Raw genomic sequence first — 22,765 nt, 5'->3', positions numbered from 1 at the left:
TTACCATTACTCTGGTCTATGTGGCTGGACTTAACAATAAGGAAGCTGTTGCCGGGACCACAGACTGTTTCAATGCTGCTCTTTCACCATCGGCTGACCTGACTGTGCTTGAGGATTTTAATACGCTCCCCAGTCTGCAACAGTACGTCACCTGTTTAACTCGCTCAACTACATTGTTATGGCAATGTAGATGACACAAAGAAGGCAGTGTGCAGCGCACCCGAGATACAGGCAGCAGGTGAAACACGAAACACCTGTAGAGAAATCCATTCAGGTATAGACAGAAGGGGGCAGGGAGGAGCTCAAGGACGGCTTTGACGTCACAGACTGGGAGGTCTTCTTTGATTCGTGCAGGGATCCCCATGAGTTGACAGACAGCATCACATCCAGTTCTGTGAGTATACCGTCATTAACACAAAAACTGTTAAGAGTATTTCCCAATGACAAGCCCTGGGTGTCTAATGACTTGAACATGTGCCTCAATGAAAGGAAGTTTGCTTTCCTGAAAGGAGATGCTGAAAAAGTGAAAAATGAATTCAGGTCAAAAGTCAAAAACAGACATGTATCTTACTTCAGTCTTTGGGGGCTAGCTAGATGATCCTCTTTATCACAGTTTTCACGTGAGCATGTGTTTACATCCTACATAGAAGCAGGCCATCGGCTGCCTTCATCACGAGGGGTATGTACAGGAGTTCTGATTGGGTCCAAGTTTAGCAGTTCAGCAAATTTACCTGAGCAGACAGTGTTGAAATATACTTTTTACGAGAAAATTTGCAAGAATTGAACGTGCCAACAAATGTTATAGTCATCAGAAGAATGTTTTACTGTCATACACAAAGAAATCAGTTCAGTAAGCAACCCAGCTACCACAGAGAAAACACAATCAATCAGCGATTTGATCAGCACACATAAATAAACAGCAGGGTCCGAGGATAGATCCTTGCCTTGTTCTAGACCTATCCTCAAACAAGTGAACACTAAGCAGAGTGTCCAGGCTGGGGTGATCAGAGAGCCAGGAAACAGCCAGAGAGGATTATTTTGGATATTGGGGGAAATCTAAATCGGTGGTGGAATCCGAGGGACTCTGTTAGGACTATAGCCTGGGGGTCTGACTGATCCAAGGAACTGCTAAAACTAAACAAAGCATGGACATATACAGCACAGTGCTCCATGACCTGTCCTGTGTCACCGGTCACCTCCTTGGCAAACACCATATGTACACAAAAGTATGTGGACACCTCTATTTCAGCCACACCTGTTGCTGACAGATGTATACAAATCAAGCACGCTGACATGCAATCTTCATAGACAAACATTGGCAGTAGAATGGACTGAAGAGCTCAGTGACTTTCAACGTGGCACCATCATACGATGCCAGCTTTCCAACAAGTCAGTTTGTCAGCCCTGCTATAGCTGTCCCGGTCAACTGTAAGTACTGTTATTGTGAGGTGGAAATGTCTCAAAGAAACAACAGCTCAGCCACGAAGTGGTAGGCCACACAAGCTCACAGAACAGGACTGTTGAGTGCTGAAGCACCTAAAAATTGTCTGTCCTCGGTTGCAAAACTTACTCCCAAGTTCCAAACTGCCTCTCGAAGAAACATCAGCACAAGAACTGTTCGTCGGGAGCTTCATTAAATGGGTTTCCATGGCTCAGCAGTCGCACACAAGCCTAAGATCACAAAGTGTCATGCCAAGCGTCGGCTGGAGTGGTGTAAAGCTCGCCGCCATTGGAGTCTGGAGCAGTGGAAAAACACGTTCTCTGGAGTGATGAATCACGATTCACCATCTGGGTTTGGCCGATGCCAGGAGAACACTACCTGCCCCAATGTACAGTTCCAACTGTAAAGTTTGGTGGAAGAGGAATAATGGTCTGGGGCTGTTTTTCATGGTTCGGGCTAGGCCCCTTAGTTTCAGTGAAGGGAAATCTTAACTCTACAGCATACAATGACATTTTAGATGATTCTGTGCTTCCAACTTTGTGGCAACAGTTTGGGGAAATCCCTTTCCTGTTTCAGAATGACAATGCCCCCGTGCACAAAGCGAGGTCAAGATCGGTGTGGAAGAACTTGACTGGCCTGCAAAGAGCCCTGAACTCAACCCCATCGAACACCTTTGGGGTGAATTGGAACGCAGACTGCAAGCCGGGTTTAATCGCCCAACATCAGTGCCCGACCTCACTAATGCTCGTGGCTGAATGGAAGTAAGTCCCCGCATAAATGTTCAAACATCTAGTAGAAAGCTCAGAAGAGTGGAGTCTGTTATAGCAGCAAAGTGGTGGGACCAACTCCCTATTAATGCTCATGATTTTGTAATGAGATGTTCGACGAGCAGGTGTCCACATACTTTTGGTCATGTAGTGTACGTCACAAGCAACAAGACACTGACGTATCATCCATTAGATTTCCTTATGTAACCGATTACCTGACATCATTTAGTGATGTTGAAGTTAACCTGCCTTAAAAGAGTAGCTCTATCGCTGTCAGATCATACCTCAGGCCAGAAGGCCAAAGGACCACAGACCTCACATGAGAAAAGATTTTCCAGACAGCCCTCCACATTGTCTCCATAATCACCTTGGTCTCCCACCATGACTGGATGCAACACCCCTTGAAGGGAGAAACGCACAATGAGATTCCTGTAGAGCAGTGACAGAAGGGGTTAAATCTCCCTCGACATAGAGGAAGAGAGTCTCAGTTACCATAATCAGGGTCACAGGAAGCTAGGATCACTTTCAGTGACAGATGTTCCTCATCATATTCCAATGGAGATTGTATAGGGAGCATGCCATCTCCTTGCAAGGATATGCAATGACATCCGAAGTGTAGCCTCTCCATCTCATCAGCAACAAAGCCGTTAACGCCTAGTAGTTTGACAACAGGTTTGTTATCTGTAAACTATGTAATGCATTCCCAGACCACAGACGTATATTATGTAAGGTATGAAGATGAGCGTTACTAAGCAGGCTTATTCCTTAGCTCAGCAAAGCTGAGGTTCAGCAGAGGAGTAGAAGCAGATGCCACAGCATAATAATCTACTGCACTACAGCTAAGCACAGGAGGACCTACTCAATGTGCATAGGCCATTCCCACGCACTCCCAGTCATACAGTACAAACAGACGTCTGGATCTTAGATAGAATACTGCTGGAAAACCTCAAGAGGAAAAGCGAGCGAGGAATAATAGATGCAGAGCTCTCAGAACCTGAGGCACTGTGATCGCCTGGGGTACGGTCAGAAAAATATGAATCGTTATCACGTCACCATATTTATTTTAGGCTACTTCATGAATATTCATGTTAACGGGGATCAAAAAGGCTTGTTGCCAACTGCTGTCCAAACATTGACTACACTGACACTTGTATTGTAATCTTCTGGGGGATTTACAAGCCTATGAAACTTGCTCTTGATACAACAAAAACTCAAAAAGGACAAGGAATTCACAAGTGACTGACTGAACAACTTCTTGTAATTTATCTCAGATCAATCTATCCATATCTCATAGCACTGTAAAAACATTTGCAACCAGACCCTTGAAATGGTGATATGTTTTCATCTGACATTGAACATCTGCAAACTTGCACATCCCTGTCAAACAGGAACACCACATACAAACTGGTTGTGTTAATATCTACAGCAATAACGGGGGGGATATCTTCTGCCATCTCATCTGTGGAAGGATGGAAAAGAATTCAACTGTATCCAATGACATCACAACCCAGTCTGTGTATAATTAGAAGGGGGTGTGGAATGCAGTCAGGGATATGACTGTGTGGCTGAAGAGCCTGTACACAAACACAATATCTCCCTCACTGTTTACATGCACAATTTGCAGGCTGTGCCAAACCAAATTCATACGATACACATGAACTTAATTTTCTCTCATTACCATACACAATCGCAGGCACAGTAAATCTATTCAAATGCATCTGATTTACTCTTCCCTGTTCATACATGCTTACACAAGCTCATACGAACCATTTAAATATTCATCTCTAATCTGCATCTTTCTGTCAGATCACACACACGACATTCTTGTTGTTTATCTCGTTTTTCTTCCCTGTTCTGGAACAACCAGTAGCTGCCCTGAGGACTAACACTGCTGTCTGAACACTCAGTGCCTTCTTCCTGCACCAGGTACACACACACAACCCGTCAATGAAAAGTACAGGGGAGAAAAGAAACAAGAGAAAGGAGATATAGCATCTCTTTAGGTGGCTCCAGTTCCACACAACATCGACCAAAGCTCTGCTCAATTCACCGTGCCACATACACATTCCTCTCCTTTGCTTTGTCCCGAGGGGTTGGGTTCAGTGCGCTAACCAACCTGCTCAGCCTCTGAGTCGTAATCCTCATCGTCAGCGCTCAGCGACATGGCCATGGCCGGTTTTCATACCCCGACCAGCTCACAGCAAACTGACATGGCTGAAGGCAGCCCCAGCCTAAAGCCTCCTCCTCCTACTGCTGCTGTCTACCCCACGGCCCTCCCTCCTGCTCCACAATCACCAGCAAAGGCAAGGCACACAGCACCGCACCACAGAGCAGGCTAGCTCATGAGTAGGGAAAAGCTAGGTCTGGGAGGGAGTACAGGAAGACAGTGCAGCCAATTGGAAGACCATATGCAGATAATGTATTTGAATATGTGCAAGGGAGCCCCACTTCTTCCAGTCAGGAGAGAGAATGCAAAACCAATTGGGGGATATTCATGAGCAGGATCACTGGGAAGGAAAACCAGACCAGTCCAGCCAATAAAGAGACAGATGGGATTTAATCACCAAAGGTTCACACAGAACCACCAGCTGGCATTTAAAGGGACCGACAGACAGGAGGAGCAGTAGACCACAGATTTCTATTCTCAAAATTCTAGCACAATGCAGAGATCTGCTATTGTGTCTCAATCACACTGCTCTGTGAGTGATTGATCTAGTCTGTTGCTTTCCTCCCTGCCCGCTGTATCGGTGGATCTGGATTTGATGGCTCTGCTATGGCATCTACTATATTTCCAGTAGCTTGGAACTTAACATGCAATACAGGAAGTTAGAGAAGATCAAAGAGCTCCACACAGACCATGTTCTATTATGCTGCCATTCCTTCCCCATTCTGTCTTAACACAGCAGTGGAAATGTGTTGTTTGGTATTTTATTAGGATCCCCATTAGCTGTTGCAAACACAGCAGCTACTCTTCCTGGGGTCCACACAAAACATTACATAATACAGAACAGCTCAAGGACAGAACTACATAAATATATTTCTTTTTACAAAAGGCACAGATGCAGTGACACAATTTAGCATTTTTGGACCTGCTACAAAAGGATAAATCAGACTTTTTGTCAAGCTGGTCAGTACGCCTAGGTCATCCATAATGTACAGTTATGAATATAACTAATGTTCCCTAAAGGAGGGAACAAGGTACAACATACCATGAAGAGTCAACGACCGATCCTATTCACCTGAATCAAGCCTTCCTGGCTATAATACCGGGGCTTGCATCCATTTTCTCAATTCAGTACCGCTCTTCAGCGAGCCCAAAACCCCTGACGGCGTGGGGCCAAACATGTTATATACCTTGTTCCCTCTTTCAGGGAACAGTAATTATAATCATAACTGTACGTTACCTTTCAGTCGGTGACTCTGTATAACATACTATGGGACACACAATCACGTCATACTATGGACACACAGTCCAAGTCATGCATCCTAAGAGCATGAAAAGTTTTTTCAATTCAAGTAAAAAAATATATATAATAATCTACACATGCAATGACTTGTTCAACTACAAATCGTGACCTTGGGACTACAAGGTTGACATTGTCAAATGAGTTAGTTACATATAACAAAGCTTCAGATGGTTCTTCATACAGTATATCTGTGAAGTTCTATCTGCATAAACCCATCTGAACTGGGCGCTATAAGTTTCCATCTGCAATGCAATCACAAGCCTGAACAAATACTGACAGACTAATCATAACACGTCTGCCATCTAAATTTACTCCTGAGGTGCTGCATCCTCGACAACTACTGTGATTATTATTATTTGACCATGCTGGTCATTTATGAACATTTGAACATCTTGGCCATGTTCTGTTATAATCTCCACCCGGCACAGCCAGAAGAGGACTGGCCACCCCTCATAGCCTGGTTCCTCTCTAGGTTTCTTCCTAGGTTTTGGCCTTTCTAGGGAGTTTTTCCTAGCCACCGTGCTTCTACACCTGCATTGCTTGCTGTTTGGGGTTTTAGGCTGGGTTTCTGTACAGCACTTTGAGATATCAGCTGATGTACGAAGGGCTATATAAATACATTTTATTTTATTTTGATTTGATCTAAGTAAGGTCTAGGGTAGTCTAGCCAGCAATAATGGTACACAAGCAAAAAAGCAACCGTCAGAAAACTTCAGTTAAATGATGTCACATCATTGTTCAGTGATGAGTATCTTTAATTTTCATTGTGAAACCACGTGCTCTACAGCATGGTCGGAGGTTCAAACCCAACTAGTTAGCCTTTTTGAACTTCCTTTCACCACTGGCCATCTTACTCAAGCAAAGAAGAACTGGCTACACAAGCAGAGCAGAAAGTAGTTAGCTTTTAGCAAACACAAAAGCCATACCAAGGCCCCAGGCCCAAAACCTGCAACATCTAGGGGGACGAGTACTCTCTCCCCACTAACAGACACCTAATTCGGAAGCGAATCTCATAGCCTTCGTGTGCTTGAAAAGTTTACAAATTGCGTGACACGTTCTTCCTTCAGGCAACCTGAAGAGCGAAGAATTAAGGAAATGGATGCGCCATCTATTGGCCCGTTGGGCGTGATTTCAGTTTGCTTCAGGTGAGCAGGATTGATAGACCGCTGCGCCACGTCTAAGGCACTGCATCTCAGTGCAAGAGGTGTCACTACAGTCCCTGGTTCGAATCCTTGCTGTATCACATCCGGCCGTGATTGTCCCATATGGCGGCACAAAATTGTCCCAGCGTCGTCCGGGTTTGTAAATAAGAATTGGTTCTTAGCTGACTAGCCTAGTTAAATAAAGATGAAAAAATAATAATAATACAAAATAGTTGACTCCCCATAGTTATACCGAGTGACGGACTGAAAGGAAACCATTTATCATTTAGCGCAAAGCTCTTGCTTGGTAAACAAGAACACTTCAAAACAGTGTTAATTATCCAACAAACACTGATGAGGAGACCCAGCTGTGACATGAAGATGAAGAGCAACAAATAGAGAATCTCATTGTCTTCCTCGATAGGCAACCCTGCAGCCCACTAAGTCAAAATTATGGAAATAAGTATAGCCTCTGCTCTAGGGAAGGAGACAATGAAGTGAAAGAGTGACACACACACAAGCACCAGAAATAGGGGAGAGGGGTAAGTTGAGCCATATTTTACATTCAGCATCACTCCGTCAATGGAAGTATACTATTCTTTCTAACAAAGATATCTGCATCTGTTTCCGGATGTTGTGTATCCCTGGAAATAATCAGAATTCATGTCAACATTAGTTTTGAAAACATAGCTTGTCCTAAAAAATGGTCTCTTGGCACAACTTACCCTGGGTAATTTGCCACTTTCAAATTTCTGTACTGAATGAAATATTACTAGGGATACACGATATATCGGTGAACATATCGGAATTGGACGATATTAGCTAAAAATGCCAAAATCGGTCCCGATGTCAAAGCTGACGTGCATACCTATATAAGACATGACATAATGACGCCACGTAAAATTTTGCGCTACACGTGCAACACAGCATTCCTAACCTAGCACACAATGTCTGCTGTGTGAATCGAGCAGTCAGGTCGAGTAGTCATTTGAAAGAGTAAAAAAAATTCAGCGAGACAACTCAAAGGCGAAATCGATTAAAGCCAAGATAATGGGATTCATTGCCCTTGACAATCAACCGTTCTCTTGGGTGATATTGGCTTTCGCCGACTGGTCGAGCACCGGTACACACTACCAAGTGGGCTATTTTTCAGATGTTGCCCTACCGGAGTTGCACAGTAATAGCTACACTGCTATTAGCTTCACGACATACATACATACATACATACTATGGAACGCTATTTGGGTCTATGCGTGTCAAAATAGATACAGAAGCACTGTCAAAGCTGTACAAAAAAGTCTGCAAACAAGCAAACACCAGCCACGAATGATGTGTTTACAATACCGCGTTGGTAATAAAGCATAATTTTTCAACCGCAACTTCTGGGGTAGCTAGCTTTAGCTTTGTACCTAGCTAGCACCAATACAACCAGCCTGAAAACAATGACCAGTAGAAACTGCAGTCATTTTCATTATTCTTAGCAATGATTTAGGAATCCTTGTGAGTGTATTAGCTAGGTTACCACTTGTTTGCCTATTGAAATTGAACTTCAGTTCATGAAAATAAATAGCTAGCCAGCTACTTAACCCTGTTGCCTAAAGCTAACGTTATAAGCAGCCAGATAGCGTCATCTGGCTAGTGAGGCTCGAACTGACTTTTATTTTGAAGGCTAACCGCAAAGTCAACTATTGTGGCAAATCCTTATTGTGGCTAGCTTCACATTAATGGTGGTCGGACCTATCTATGTGAAGCTAGCCACAATAAGGATTTGCCACAATAGTGGACCTTGCGGTTAGCCTTCAAAATAAAAGTATGGCATTGTACTATTTGTATTCATTTACATCACTATTAATGACATACTTTTATTTTGAAGGCTAACTGCAAAGTCCACTATTGTGGCAAATCCTTATTCTGGTTAGCTTCACATAGATGGGTCCGACCACTATTAATCAAATAAGAACTGTCTTATAAATTAGGGTTATTTTAGATGATGACACCTAGCTATATATAGCTAGTGTGTGTGTAACCTATATTTAACTAGGTAAGTGGGTTAAGAACAAATTCTTACTTACAATGACGGCCTACCCCGGCCAAACTTGGACGACGCTTGGCTAATTGTGCGCCGCCCTATGGGACTACCAATCAAGGCCGGATGTGATACAGCCTGGATTCGAACCAGGGTCTGTAGTGAAGCCTCTTGCACTGAGATGCAGTGCCTTAGACCGCTCGGTCCATGTGTGTGTTAACTCTAACTGTACTAGAATGCTTAAAAGGCCACAAAAATGTTAAATATCGGTTTAGTTTTTTGGGGGGGGCAAGGAAAATATCGGATATCGGTATCGGGCAAAAATGTAATATCGGTGCATCACTAAATATTTCCACTACCTTTTCAAAACCATCTTATATATCCCAAACATAATTCCATACAATCACAATAACTTTCTTGTCTTTTAATAATTGTAAGTATATTTTAACAGCGCTTAACACCTAACAAACACTTTGTACTTTAACATAGGCTAGGCCTTGCTGTTACCTCATATCCCAGCGATAATGCCTTGCATTACACCTGAGAAGAAAACACTTCAACTTGCCATTGGCTCAACGACACCCGAGGTTAAAAAAAAGGATGCACTTTCATACTAGGTTTAGGACCTCATATTGAAGCTTAGAGAGATCCCAACTGATGTATAGAACAATATTAAAAATGATCTACCTTGGTTTAGATAGAAGCATCATGAAACCTCTAACAAATTAATTTGACTTGGTGAAAATCTAATATTTGGACCTAACTTGTTACTACTTTTCCCCAGGTGATTTCTTCCTTCACAGACTTCATGAAATGATGACCTCTTTCTAAATATTTGGTCAAATGGTTAATTTTCTGTATGGTTTCCAATAAACAATGGTGGCTCAACTTACCCCACTCTCCCCTAGGACATGCTCCCTACTTCACTGGTCCAAGACAGAGAGAATGAGGATCGGCAGGATATCAGATGAAAAATGAATAACAATTCTGAGAAAACAAACATGCATTCTCACCTTGGCAGACTTCTTAGGCCAGAACACCACAGGTACTCCAGTGGCAGCCATTTTGGGGTCATCATCTTCATGTTCCTTCAAGACAACCTGGGAAACAGGTAGAAGAGTAAAGTATGTTCCTGTGTTTTGTAATGGCTCATCCAGATATATACACAAGACAAAAAAATACATGAGAACTAAGCTGGATGAGGCACATACCTTCATGTCCTCCAGCAGGGCCTGGGGGTCCTTGATGCCATCTGGAACACCCTTCTTATTTTCAGGGAGGGCTTCCAGTTTCTCCACAAGGGCCTTGAGGCCCTTCAGTTCAAACTCAGTCAGATGAGTCCATTTACTCGGAGACTCTGAGACTGGCGAGCCAAAGGGGGTTTTGGGGAACTCTGGGGGCTGGGTGGAGGTGGGGATGCAGCTGTCCTCAGAATCATTGGACAAGGCAGCTTTGAGATGTCGAAGGCCGCTGGATTTACCCTTCCTGTTATCAGGAGAGCAGGGATCATCAAATGCTGACCTGTCACCCTGTTCATCTCGTCCCTGCTGCGTCTCGCAGGAGTCCTCCTCGTCCATGTCCTGACTCCGGGAGTCAGAGGAGGGGCTCTCTGTGCTCAGCTTAGTTTCCAAGTCTGAGGAAGACAAGGATGAGAGAAGACGAGGGGACCAATCTGCTATGCTCCATGTGTAACCATTCCGGTCAGATGATAATTTCAGTCACTTTCATCATGCTATCATTTATGTGAGAAGGCAAACTAACTGATTAAACAGATGAGTTATATCATTGGCTCTTTCCAAAGCATTACCCACTTGTGAGTGGTAATTACAACAAGAGTGCAAGGCAAGTCTCCCCATAAGAGTTCTCAGGATAGAACCAGTATTCATAGACACACTCTGGGTATTGGTTAAATAGCGGCATTAGCTGGGCTCACTCACCGATTAGCAGAGGCTCTCTGCGGAACTCCGGAGTGAGATGGGAGCGCTTGGTCAGGCAGTGCACGTACCTCTCCAGGACATACCAGCACATCTCATGGTAGAATGGGTAGCGGAACTTGGAATTAACCTGAAACAAGTTTGGAGAAACTTTCACAATCTGAGAGAACAAAAAGCTTTTTAAAAAAAGACAACGGGGGTTTCATTACCCATGTTTAATCTACTACCATGTTTTTATGATTAACAAGAGTTGATACCTCATCTTTACTGTGAGTCTAGTGATGCATTCACTCTGTTAATACCCAGACAGTAGATCTACTGTGACTGTCAAGTGTTGTAAAACAAAAACAAAAATATATATATATATATATATATATATACACACACACACACACACATTTAGACAATAGTGACATTTTCAGTGGCTGGGAATTTTATGAAAATGAGAACTAGTTGAAAAATCCAACTTAAAAACAACATGGATAAAAGACAAAGGTTATGAACAGTAAAAAACATGTTTTTCAAGAAATTGGATGATATTTTAAGGAAACCAGATTAAAGTATGATTACATTTACATTTAAGTCATTTAGCAGACGCTCTTATCCAGAGCGACTTACAAATTGATGACCCAAGTATGAAAACTGACTTGCTTGTACATAGATTGAAAGTTTGATCATAAAGTTACTGGTCCCCTCCCCCATGTCAACCACTTGGATTCATTATAAAGGGGACAATGTGACATCACCGTAACTCTCATTTTAATACAGCATGATATTCTCTTACCTAATTTAAATAAGTACTGTCTTGTAACCAACATCGGAGAAGAAGTGTTTGCAGAGTAGTGTAGTTTATATAGCTACTCTTCTGGTGCCAAAAATGTGACTGTAGGGTGTCAGCAAATACAATTTAAAAAAGTGTACCCTATTCATCTATGGCAAAAATACTTATATGTTTCCCCTTTCATCGGTGTCTGGTATTAGCTAGTTACTGGCTAGCTAGGTCTTCAGCCAGCATGGAACAAATGGGGGGAGGTCCAAAACTCAGACGCAGCTGTCAAGTCAACACATCCGTCAGTGCTGCTGTGAACCACATCACAAGATACATACTAACCTAGAGATGTATGAAATATGTGATATAATTGATGCAATTTCAATGTTGTTTGAGTTGCTTTGTGTATCACCAAATTTGCTTGAGATGATTTTACTGCGACACTGCATCCAAGTTGCTTTTGACATATTCGTTTCAATGACTGGTCAGTCAAGGCGAGCTCCCGAATATAAGCTCCCCGCCCACTCAGCCAGGCTTTTCAAACTTCCCAGTAGTTAGCCATTTGAGAAAAAGTACTTTTCAAAATGACTGTTCGGGACCTTTAAGTTAAGCGACACAAATGTAAGACACACTGGCAAACCAGAGGCTCTTCTGAAGGCCAAGCTCTTCCATTCATTCACTTCTCCAGGCAGAGCTTGCCCTCTCATAGACACAGCAGCATGATCTGATTCCCACTCTCCTCTTAGAAACACAGCTATATTTATCTCCCAAAGACAATTTCACACAGATCAACACTTGTCAAAGTGATGATCCTTTCCTTTCTTTAGCTACATTTCTATCTTGAGGTATAAAAATAGAGCGAGCACAACGTGCCGAGCCCTGGGGAGCATATGAAACTGTCGCCGTTGTTACGCTCATGCCTCTTTTCCAGCAGAAACAAAAATAGTACGGTACTTCCTGCAAAGCTGACTCTTCCTACAATCTATCCATCATTTCTGAGAAAGCCACATTTAGCCAAGTATCCATATAAATCGCAAAGCCTGCAGGACTTGCATCCATATCATTACAATAACTACTCTGATCATATTATTGTAAAGAATATCCGAATAAGAAGAGTGAAATCTGTCTAGAAATCCCTCTATATAGGTCATACAGTACAAACAAACGCATACACACAAAACCAATCTTACACAATATCTGATCACCATAAGAAGCCCTTGGGAGTTTGTGTGAAAAGAAGAGATAAACAAATATGCCTACAGGCTTGACCCTTTTTCCTAGAAGTCCATCTCTGGATGATAATATGAAACAAGCGCCATGATTAAGTTCAGCCTTTGTAAAGCTGTATTCTGATTCAACATGCACTCCTGTCACCGACTCCATTTCCACATGAATATGGATGGCATTTTTTATAAAAGCAGGGGGGCAAAGCCCTCATCCTCATCTGCACCACCATTAGCATCAGTCTGCTTCTCAATTGGATGGTAATGGAAATTACTGCACTTTCAGCACTTGTGTGCCTTACGGTGTCACATTCCTGCACAGTTCCATTCAAATCCCTAGCTTCCCAACAGCTTATTTCATATTACTTAAACCTATCCTGTTCAGATCTGTGAAAACCAAGGAGGTCTGGCTGAGGAAGGGCCTGTATTTCTATTTATTATGGATCCCCATTATCTGCTGACAAGGCAGCAGCTACTCTTCCTGGGGTCCAGCAAAATTAAATCCAGTTACACATTTTTAAAACATTACAATACATTGACAGATTTCACAACACACTGTGTTCCCTCATGCCCCTACTCCACCACTACAACATATCTACAATACAAAATCCATGTGTACGTGTGTGTATAGTGAGTATGTTATCGTGTGTGGGTGTGCATGTGTTTGTGTCGCTTCACAGTGCCCGCTGTTCCATAAGGTGTATTTTTATGTTTTTAAATCTAATTTTACTGCTTGCATCAGTTACTGGATGTGGAATAGACGTCCATGTCGTCATGGCTATATGTAGTACTGTGCGTCTCCCATAGACTGTTCTGGACTTGGGGACTGTGAAGAGACCTCGTGGCATTTCTTGTGGGGTATGCATGGGTGTCCGAGTTGTGCGCCAGTAGTTCAGACAGACAACTCGGTGCATTCAACATGTCAATACCTCTCATAAATACATGTAGTGATGAAGTCAATCTCTCCTCCACTTTGAGCCAGGAAAGATTGACATACATATTATTAATGTTAGCTTTCTGTGTACATCCAAGGGCCAGCTGCCCTGCCCTGTTCAGAGCCAATTGCAATTTTCCTAAGTCCATTTTTGTGGCACCTGACCACACAACTGAACAGCAGCCCAGTTGCAACAACTAGGGCCTGTAGGACCTGCCTTGTTGATAGTGCTGTTAAGGTAGAGCAGCGCTTTATTATGGACAGTCTTCTCCCCATCTTAGCTACTGTTGTATCAATATGTTTTGACCATGACAGTTCAAATCCAGAGTTACTCCAAGCAGTTTAGTCAACTTGCTCAATTTCCACATTATTTACTACATGATTTAGTTGTTTAGTGAATGATTTGTCCCAAATACAAAGCTTTCAGTTTTAGAAATACTTAGTACTAACTTATTCCTTGCCATCTACTTTGAAACTAACTGCAGCTCTTCGTTAAGTGTTGCAGTCATTTCAGTCGCTGACGTGTATAGTGATAAGTCATCCACATACAGTGGGGAGAACAAGTATTTGATACACTGCCGATTTTGCAGGTTTTCCTACTTACAAAGCATGTAGAGGTCTGTAATTTTTTATCATAGGTACACTTCAACTGTGAGAGACGGAATCTAAAACAAAAATCCAGAAAATCACATTGTATGATTTTTAAGTAATTAATTTGCATTTTATTGCATGACAAGTATTTGATCACCTACCACCCAGTAAGAATTCCAGCTCTCACAGACCTGTTAGTTTTTCTTTAAGAAGCCCTCCTGTTCTCCACTCATTACCTGTATTAACTGCACCTGTTTGAACTCGTTACCTGTTTACTAAGTTTACTAAGGGTTGGCAACAGGCTAATTGGTCGGCTATTTGAGCTAGTAAAGGGGGCTTTACTATTATTAGGTAGCGGAATGACTTTTACTTCCCTCCAGGCCTGGGTGCACACACTTAGTATTCTTATATTGAAAATATAGCAAATAGGAGTGGCAATATTGTCCACTATTATCCTCAGTAGTTTTCCATCCAAGTTGTCAGACACCAGTGGCTTGTCATTGTTGATATACAACAATCATTTTTTCACCTCTTCCACACACACACACAAAATTACAATTCTCATCTTTCATAATTTGGTCAGATATACTTGGATGTGTAGTGTCAGCTTTTGTTGTTGGCATGTCATGCCTAAGTTTGCTAATCGTGCCAATGAAAGAAATCATTAAAAGTAGTTGGCAATATCAGTGGGTTTTGTGATTAATGACCAATCTGATTCAATGAATGATGGAGCCGAGTTTGCCTTTTTGCCCAAAATGTAATTTAAGGTGCTCCAAAGCTTTTTACTATCATTCTTTGTCATTTATCTTTGTTTCATAGTGTAGTTTCTTCTTTATTATTCAGTTAGTCACATGATTCCTCAATTTTCAATACGTTCGCCAATCGGTTGTACAGCCAGACTTATTTGCCATTCCTTTTGCCTCATCCCTCAACCATACCATTTTTCAATTCCTCATCATTCCACAGGGATTTAAGTCATTTTCTTAAATGGGTGCATGCTTATTAGTAACTGGAAAAGGCAATTTCATAAATGTGTCAAGTGCAGCATTTGTTTGCTCCTCATTAAACACCACGGACCAACAAATATTCTTTACATCAACAACATATGAATCACTACAAAACTTCTTGTATGACCCTCTTATACACTATATTATGCCCAGCCTTTGAAACTTTCATTTTCCTAGATATAGCTACTATATTGTGATCACTACATCTGATGGATCTGGATACTGCTTTCAAGCTAATTTCTGCAGCATTAGTAAAGATGTGATCAATACATGTTGATTATTTCATTACTGGGCTGTTTTTAACTACCCTGGTAGGTTGACTGGTAACCTGGACCAGGCTGCAGGCACTGGTTACAGTTTGAAGCTTATTCTTGAGTGGGCAGCTTGATGAAAGCCAGTCAATATTTAAATCACCCAGAAAATATACCGCTGTTGATATCACATACATTATCAAGCATTTTACACGTTATCCAGATTCTGACTGTTAGCACTTGGTGGTCTATAGCAGCTTCCCACAATAATGGGCTTAAGGTGAGGCAGATTAACCTATAGACATATTACTTCAACAGTATTAACATGAGATCCTCTCTAAGCTTTCCATGAATGTGGTTCTAAATATAAAACAGCAACACCTCCACCACTGGCATTTCTGTAAATGTTATAACCTTGTATTGCTACCACTGTATCAAAGTTATTATCTAACTGATTTCAGAAAGTCAGAATATGAATGTCATCTGTTACTAGCAAACTATTGATTTCATGAACCTTGTTTCTTAAGCTACATATAAAATCAAATCGAATTAGTCACATGCGCCGAATACAACAGGTGTAGACCGTACAATGAAATGCTTACTTACGAGCCCATAACCAACAATGAAGTAAAAAAAATACAGATAAGAATAAGAAATAAAAGTAACAAGTAATTAAAGAGCAGCAGTAAAACAACAATAGCGAGACTATATACAGGGGGGTACCGGTACAGAGTCAATGTGCAGGGGCACCGGTTAGTTGAGGTAGTATGTACATGTAGGTAGAGGTATTAAAGTGACTATGCATAGATGATAACAACAGAGAGTAGCAGTGGTGTAAAAGAGGGGTGGGGGGGGGGCAATACAAATTGTCTGGGTAGCCATTTGATTATGTGTTCAGGAGTCTTATGGCTTGGGGGTAGAAGCTGTTAAGAAGCCTTTTGGACCTTGACTTGGCGCTCCGGTACAGCTTGCTGAACCAGAGAGAACAGTCTATGACTAGGGTGGCTGGAGTCTTTAACAATTTTTAGGGCCTTCCTCTGACACCGCCTGGTATAGAGGTCCTGGATTGCAGGAAGCTTGGCCCCAGTGATGTACTGTGCCGTTTGTAGTTCCTTGTGGTCGGAGGCCGCGCAGTTGCCGTACCAGGGAGTGATGCAACCAGTCAGGATGCTCTCGATGGTGCAGCTGTAAAACCTTTTGAGGATCTAAGGACCCATGCCAAATCTTTTCAGTCTCCTGAGGGAGAATAGGTTTTGTCGTGCCCTCTTTACGACTGTCTTGGTGTGCTTGGACCATGTTAGTTTGTTTATGTGGACACCAAGGAACTTGAAGCTCTCAACCTGTTCCACTGCAGCCCCGTCGATGAGAATGGGGGTGTGCTCGGTCCTCTTTTTCCTGTAGTCCACAATCATCTCCTTTGTCTTGATCACGTTGAGGGAGAGGTTGTTGTCCTGGCACCACACAGCCAGGTCTCTGACCTCCTCCCTATAGGTTGTCTCGTCGTTGATCAGGCCTACCACTGTGTCATCGGCAAACTTAATGATGGTGTTGGAGTCGTGCCTGGCCGTGCAGTCATGAGTGAACAGGGAGTACAGGAGGGGACTGAGCACGCATTCCTGACAGGCCCCTGTGTTGAGGATCAGCATGGCGGATGTGTTGTTACCTACCCTTACCACCTGGGGACGGCCCATTAGGAAGTCCACAATCCAGTTGCAGAGTGACGTGTTTAGTTCCAGGGTCCTTAGCTTATTGATGAGCTTTGAGGGCACTATGGTGTTGAACGCTGAGCTGTAGTCAATGAATAACATTCTCACATAGGTGTTATTTTTGTCCAGGTGGGAAAGGGCAGTGTTGAGTGCAATAGAGATTGCATCATCTGTGGATCTGTTGGGGCGGTATGCAAATTGAGTGGGTCTAGGGTTTCTGGGATAATGGTGTTGATGTGAGCCATAACCAGCCTTTCAAAGCCCTTCATGGCTTCAGACATGAGTGCTACGGGTCGGTAGTCATTTAGGTAGGTTACCTTTGTGTTCTTGGGCACAGGGACTATGGTGGTCTGCTTAAAACATGTTGGTATTACAGACTCGGACAGGGAGATGTTGAAAAATATGTTAACGTTGGCTATTTTGAGCACTTTTCTTCTAGGATGCTTACTTGTTTTCATTGCTTTACGGTGAAGCTTAGCAGAAGTAGATATGCTCCTGTTATTTATGTTAGTGCAGGGTGAGCTGCACACAGTGGACTTCCTACTAGGGAACGCCGCCTCAGTGCTAACAGTATAAATCTGGTTCATATGCACATGATTACCTCATACAATAGCTGAAGGATCAGCAGAGGCATTCAGGGCAGCTAGAGGGACAAAATTACAGTTATTTTATTTATTATTTCACCTTTATTTAACTAGGTAGGCCAGTTGAGAACAAGTTCTCATTTACAACTGCGACCTGGCCAAGATAAAGCAAAGCAGTTATACAAAAAACAACACAGAGTTACACATAAACAATGTGTAACAATAACACAAACAATAAACAATAACACAAAAGAAAAGACAAATAGAGAAATCTATGTACAGTGTGTGCAAATGTAGAAGAGTAGGAAGGTAACCATAAATAGGCCCCAGAGGCGAAAATAATTACAATTTAGCATTAATACTGGAGTGATAGATGTGCAGATGATGATGTGCAAGTAGAGATACTGGGGTGCAAAAGAGCAAGAGGTTAAGTAATAATATGGGGATGAGGTAGTCGGATGTGCTATTTACAGATTGGCTGTGTACAGGTATAGTGATGGGTAAGCTGCTCAGACAGCTGACGCCTAAAGTTAGTGAGGGAGATATAAGTCTCCAGCTTCAGATTTTTGCAATTCGTTCATGTCATTGGCAGCAGAAAACTGGAAGGAAAGGCAGCCAAAGGAAGTGTTGGCTTTGGGGATGACCAGTGAAATATACTTGCTTGAGCGCGTGCTACGGGTGGGTGTAGCTATGGTGACCAGTGAGCTGAGATAAGGCAGGGCTTATAGATGACTTATAGATGACCTGGAGCCAGTGGGTTTGGCGACGGATATGTAGTGAGGGCCAGCCAACGAGAGCATACAGGTCACAGTGGTGGGTAGTATATGGGGCTTTGGTGATAAAATGGACGGCACTGTAATAGACTACATCCAGTTTGCTGAGTAGAGTGTTGGAGGCTATTTTGTAAATGACATCGCCAAAGTCAAGGATCGGTAGGATAGTCCGTTTTTTGAGGACAAGTTTGGCAGCATGAGTGAAGGAGGCTTTGTTTCGAAATAGGAAGCCGATACTAGATTTTATTTTGGATTGGAGATGCTTAATGTGAGTCTTGAAGGAGAGTTTACAGTCTAACCAGACACCTAGGTATTTGTAGTTGTCCACATATTAAAGGTCAGAACCGTCCAGAGTAGTGATGCTAGTCGAGCGGGAGGGTGTGGGCAGCAATCGGTTGAAGAGCATGCACTTAGTTTTACTAGCATTTAAAAGCAGTTGCGAGGCCACGGAAGGAGTGTTGTATGGCGTTGAAGCTCGTTTGGAGGTTTGTTAGCACAGTGTCCAAAGAAGGGCCAGATGTATACAGAATGGTGTCGTCTGCGTAGAGGTGGATCAGAGAATCACCAGCAGCAGGAGCGACATCAATGATATATACAGAGAAAAGAGTCGTCCCGAGAGATTAACCCTGTGGCACCGCCATAGAGACTGCCAGAGGTTCGGACAACAGCCCTCCGATTTGACACACTGAAATGAGAAGTAGTTGGTGAACCAGGCGAGACAGTCATTAGAGAAGCCAAGGCTATTGAGTCTGCCGATAAGAATGCGGTGATTGACAGAGTCGAAAGCCTTGGCCAGGTCGATGAAGACGGCTGCACAGTACTGTCTGTTATCGATGGCGGTTATGATATCATTTAGGACATTGAGCGTGGCTGAGGTGCACCCATGACCAGCTCGGAAACCAGATTGCATAGTGGAGAAAGTACGGTTGGATTCAAAATGGTCGGTGATCTGTTTATTAACTTGGCTTTCGAAGATTTTAGAAAGGCAGGGCAGGATGGATATAGGTCTATAACAGTTTGGGTCTAGAGTCTCCCCCTTTGAAGAGGGGGATGACCGCACCAGCTTTCGATCTTGGGGGATCTCAGATGATACGAAAGAGAGGTTGAATAGGCTAGTAATAGGGATTGCAACAATTTTGCCGGATAATTTTAGAAAGAGAGGGTCCAGATTGTCTAGCCCAGCTGATTTGTAGGGATCCAGATTTTGCAGTTCTTTCAGAACATCAGGTTACTTACATTGTGTCTACCAACTCCCCTGGTATAATGTACATTTGCTGAAGAATTATGACAACTCAGCATCACAATGGCAGGGATTAGCTGACCTGGGCTTGAGTCATTGATAAGCCAGGAACCCAAATGATTTGGGTGGATCCCATCCTCCTTATAAAACGTGTTTTGTTTCCAAAAAGGTATCGAAATTGTCAACAAAAGTTACACCCATCGAGCTGCAATAATCACGTAGCCAGTTGTGAAGAGAAAGAATCCTGCTAAAGCGTTCAATGCCACGATTCAGAGGGCACAGAGCCAAATATGATGTGTATTTTATTAGCGTTTAGCAGAGTCAATGACCTCTTTAAAATCCAGTTTCAACAGTTCAGAGTTGCCCTTAATAATGTCATTAAAACCCACACGAACTACGATAGAATCGATTTCCATGTCCTGAAGTAGTACATTCGGTAGCAGTTTAGTAATGTCGTTTACTCAAGCTCTGGGATAGGACATTGTTCCTGGTGCAAAAACAGTCACATTTCTTACCATGGAGCAGCCCAAAATCACGGCTGGTGAGAAGGACGAGGACACCCACCCACTCCCATGCCTCGGAAAACACTTTATGGACGGGCGAGAGGCAGGATAACTTGAGCCTGTTGCTCCCGGCGCAGGCCTCCGACAGATGGAGAATCCCCGCTCGATCCAGAGAAGGGACGGAAGGTTGCCGACGTCAACTTCGAAATCGTAGGAGTAGGCACTGCGGCCGCAGACATAGGTACCCCCTGCGACGAAGGTGCAGGAAGATCAGGCTCCAGGACGCTGAAACTATTCGTTGTTTGTATCTGCTCCGGGCCTATCGTTGGGAGTGTAGACTGCTTTGCGGGAGGCCGCTGTCTTTGGCTTTCACGGCTCATGACATGCGACCATCATTGGTTGCCTTGCTCCTCTTGCTGTGCCCCTTCGACTCTGCTATCAGATGGGGGAGCTCCAGGCAACGCAGGCCAGTCGGATAATGACAAAAGACATGGCGGAGATGCATCCAATAAGCGCGAACGCCGTCCAGCCACTGGCGTAAAAAAGGTAAACATTTTACTCTGCGTTTTAACCAGTTTCTTAGGTAGGCTGGCGACCTGCGTGATCAAGGAAGCCACCTCAAGCCTACAATCCCTGGCAAGCAAACAATTGCCGCATTGGAACTCTAAGTGATCCGGTTTGTCCTGAAGCGAAGCGTAGTAGACACAGCTCCTACAGCGCTGGAACACTACAATTATTTCTCCAGACAAAGAGGGCTCAATTGCAAAACTCATCTGGGACTAACTTCGTTAGCTTGATGGCAAGCAGCTTAGCAGCTCTGTCAAGCAGGCTTCAACCTGTCTGTTAAGCAGAATTCTGGGACAAGAAATAGCGGTCCTAGGTGTTAAAAGCTAACCACGTCACGGAATCCACGCAAAAACAAGTTTGGTATTTATATTTAACAAATGTTAGTTATGTTTTAATAAAAAATAACAAACCGAGTGTTTCCAGCATAGTTTTCAGCTGCGCACTCTAATGACGTCACAAGGTTGGTTTGACATTCTCACACTCATTGATGCAGCAAACTAAGTGACCTTGACTTGTTTGTATGAGGTGAGGCTGTTTCCCCATCCATCTTCATTGTAGAGACACAGTTAAGTTTAACCAATGGTCATAGGTGGAGTGAAGCGTCAGTAGTGGGACACCTGTATGACAGCCTACCTTAGTCCTATTCTCTATCTCATAGATGGAGAGTTGCATGGGAATGTTAAAGCTGTGCAGAATGTTGCCTCCAAACACCAGCGTGTCCTCAGGGGTGTAGACTGCATGAATCCAGCCTGAAACAGGACAGCCAGCCAAACATCATGAGAACCGGCTGACCCACTCAAAACAGACATAGCATGCCCAAACATGTCCTCAAACACATGCTTGAATAAAGCAGAGCATGTAATGTATGGTTTGCTACAATAATATTAACGTTAATATGATAGGAATACATCAAAATGAAATGCTAGGCAGTTCACCAGAGGGGATGAAGAAGGTGTAGCCCTGTTTCAGCTCCACCCTCTGGCAGCCATCTGCACGGTCTCCCAGGAAGATGTCACTCTGCTTGCCTGACAGAACCCAGTCCTCATACAGGGCAAGGTTATGAGGCGTCGGAGGCACCAGCCAGAACACCTGGGGACAGGACAGGGTATGAAAAGTTGTGAATGTAGCTTTGGTAGTCATCTAAAACAAGGGTGATATTTCTATGTTAACAGCACTCAATGTTACATCTTATATTAGAGAAGTCAGGACATTTCTTAGATTTGACTATCCTATCACAACATTTCTCTTCCTCTAGCTTGAAATTTGCACGTTTATATAATGAGATGCCTCAACGGACTACCTAGCAACAGTCCTGTGATTTCTGCAGCCGTCGCTGAGAAAAACAGGGGACAGGTTCATTTGTAGCGCCTCTGCAGAAATCTGATACATATACAGTACCAGCATTGGGGGAGGGTACATCAGAGCCTCAGGTGGATGCACTGCTGTTATCCACATACTGTTCAAAAAATATATATAATAATAAAAATACATGAACTTACCTTCCCTCCCTTGAAAACGTGATACCACACAGACGTGCCCCCGAAATCAATGTGGAAGTCAGTATAGCAGCCCTTCACGCTCATTAAACAGTACCTACAGAGGAGGGATGAGAGGGATGGATAATGAGACCCTGCATGTGCATAGTTATGATGAACCTGAGGGATCATATAAAGATGGTGGGTTAGATGCTGAGCTGAATGAACATCATGAACAGAAATGGGTAAATAAAAGTATGGTCACCAACTTTGTCAAGGAAGTGTTCAGTGAGCAAATTTTTGTTCACTGTTTTTACCCCAGAAACTATACAGAAAGTGTAGCATTGCAACATTACAGTACATGG

At 43.1% G+C, this 22,765-nt stretch overlaps 1 protein-coding gene across 11 annotated transcripts in view; it reads right to left on the bottom strand.

Moving 5' to 3' along the window:
- Positions 1-22,765, bottom strand: part of kdm2bb (lysine (K)-specific demethylase 2Bb) — a 56,436-nt gene that overhangs the window by 22,698 nt on the left and 10,973 nt on the right. For all 11 annotated transcript variants that reach the window (XM_070441647.1, XM_070441645.1, XM_023983783.2 and 8 more), the window contains 6 exons: positions 22,425-22,518; positions 21,861-22,014; positions 21,559-21,674; positions 10,781-10,907; positions 10,055-10,476; positions 9,857-9,943 (listed from right to left, as the gene is read on the bottom strand). In XM_070441647.1, the coding sequence (XP_070297748.1) occupies positions 9,857-9,943; positions 10,055-10,476; positions 10,781-10,907; positions 21,559-21,674; positions 21,861-22,014; positions 22,425-22,518 (1,000 nt within the window). The remainder of the gene's footprint in view (positions 1-9,856; positions 9,944-10,054; positions 10,477-10,780; positions 10,908-21,558; positions 21,675-21,860; positions 22,015-22,424; positions 22,519-22,765) is intronic.

This window comes from Salvelinus sp. IW2-2015, linkage group LG4q.1:29 (genome assembly GCF_002910315.2).
Source record: "Salvelinus sp. IW2-2015 linkage group LG4q.1:29, ASM291031v2, whole genome shotgun sequence".
Lineage (NCBI taxonomy): Eukaryota > Metazoa > Chordata > Actinopteri > Salmoniformes > Salmonidae > Salvelinus > Salvelinus sp. IW2-2015.
This window is presented reverse-complemented; position numbering and strand designations above follow the sequence as displayed.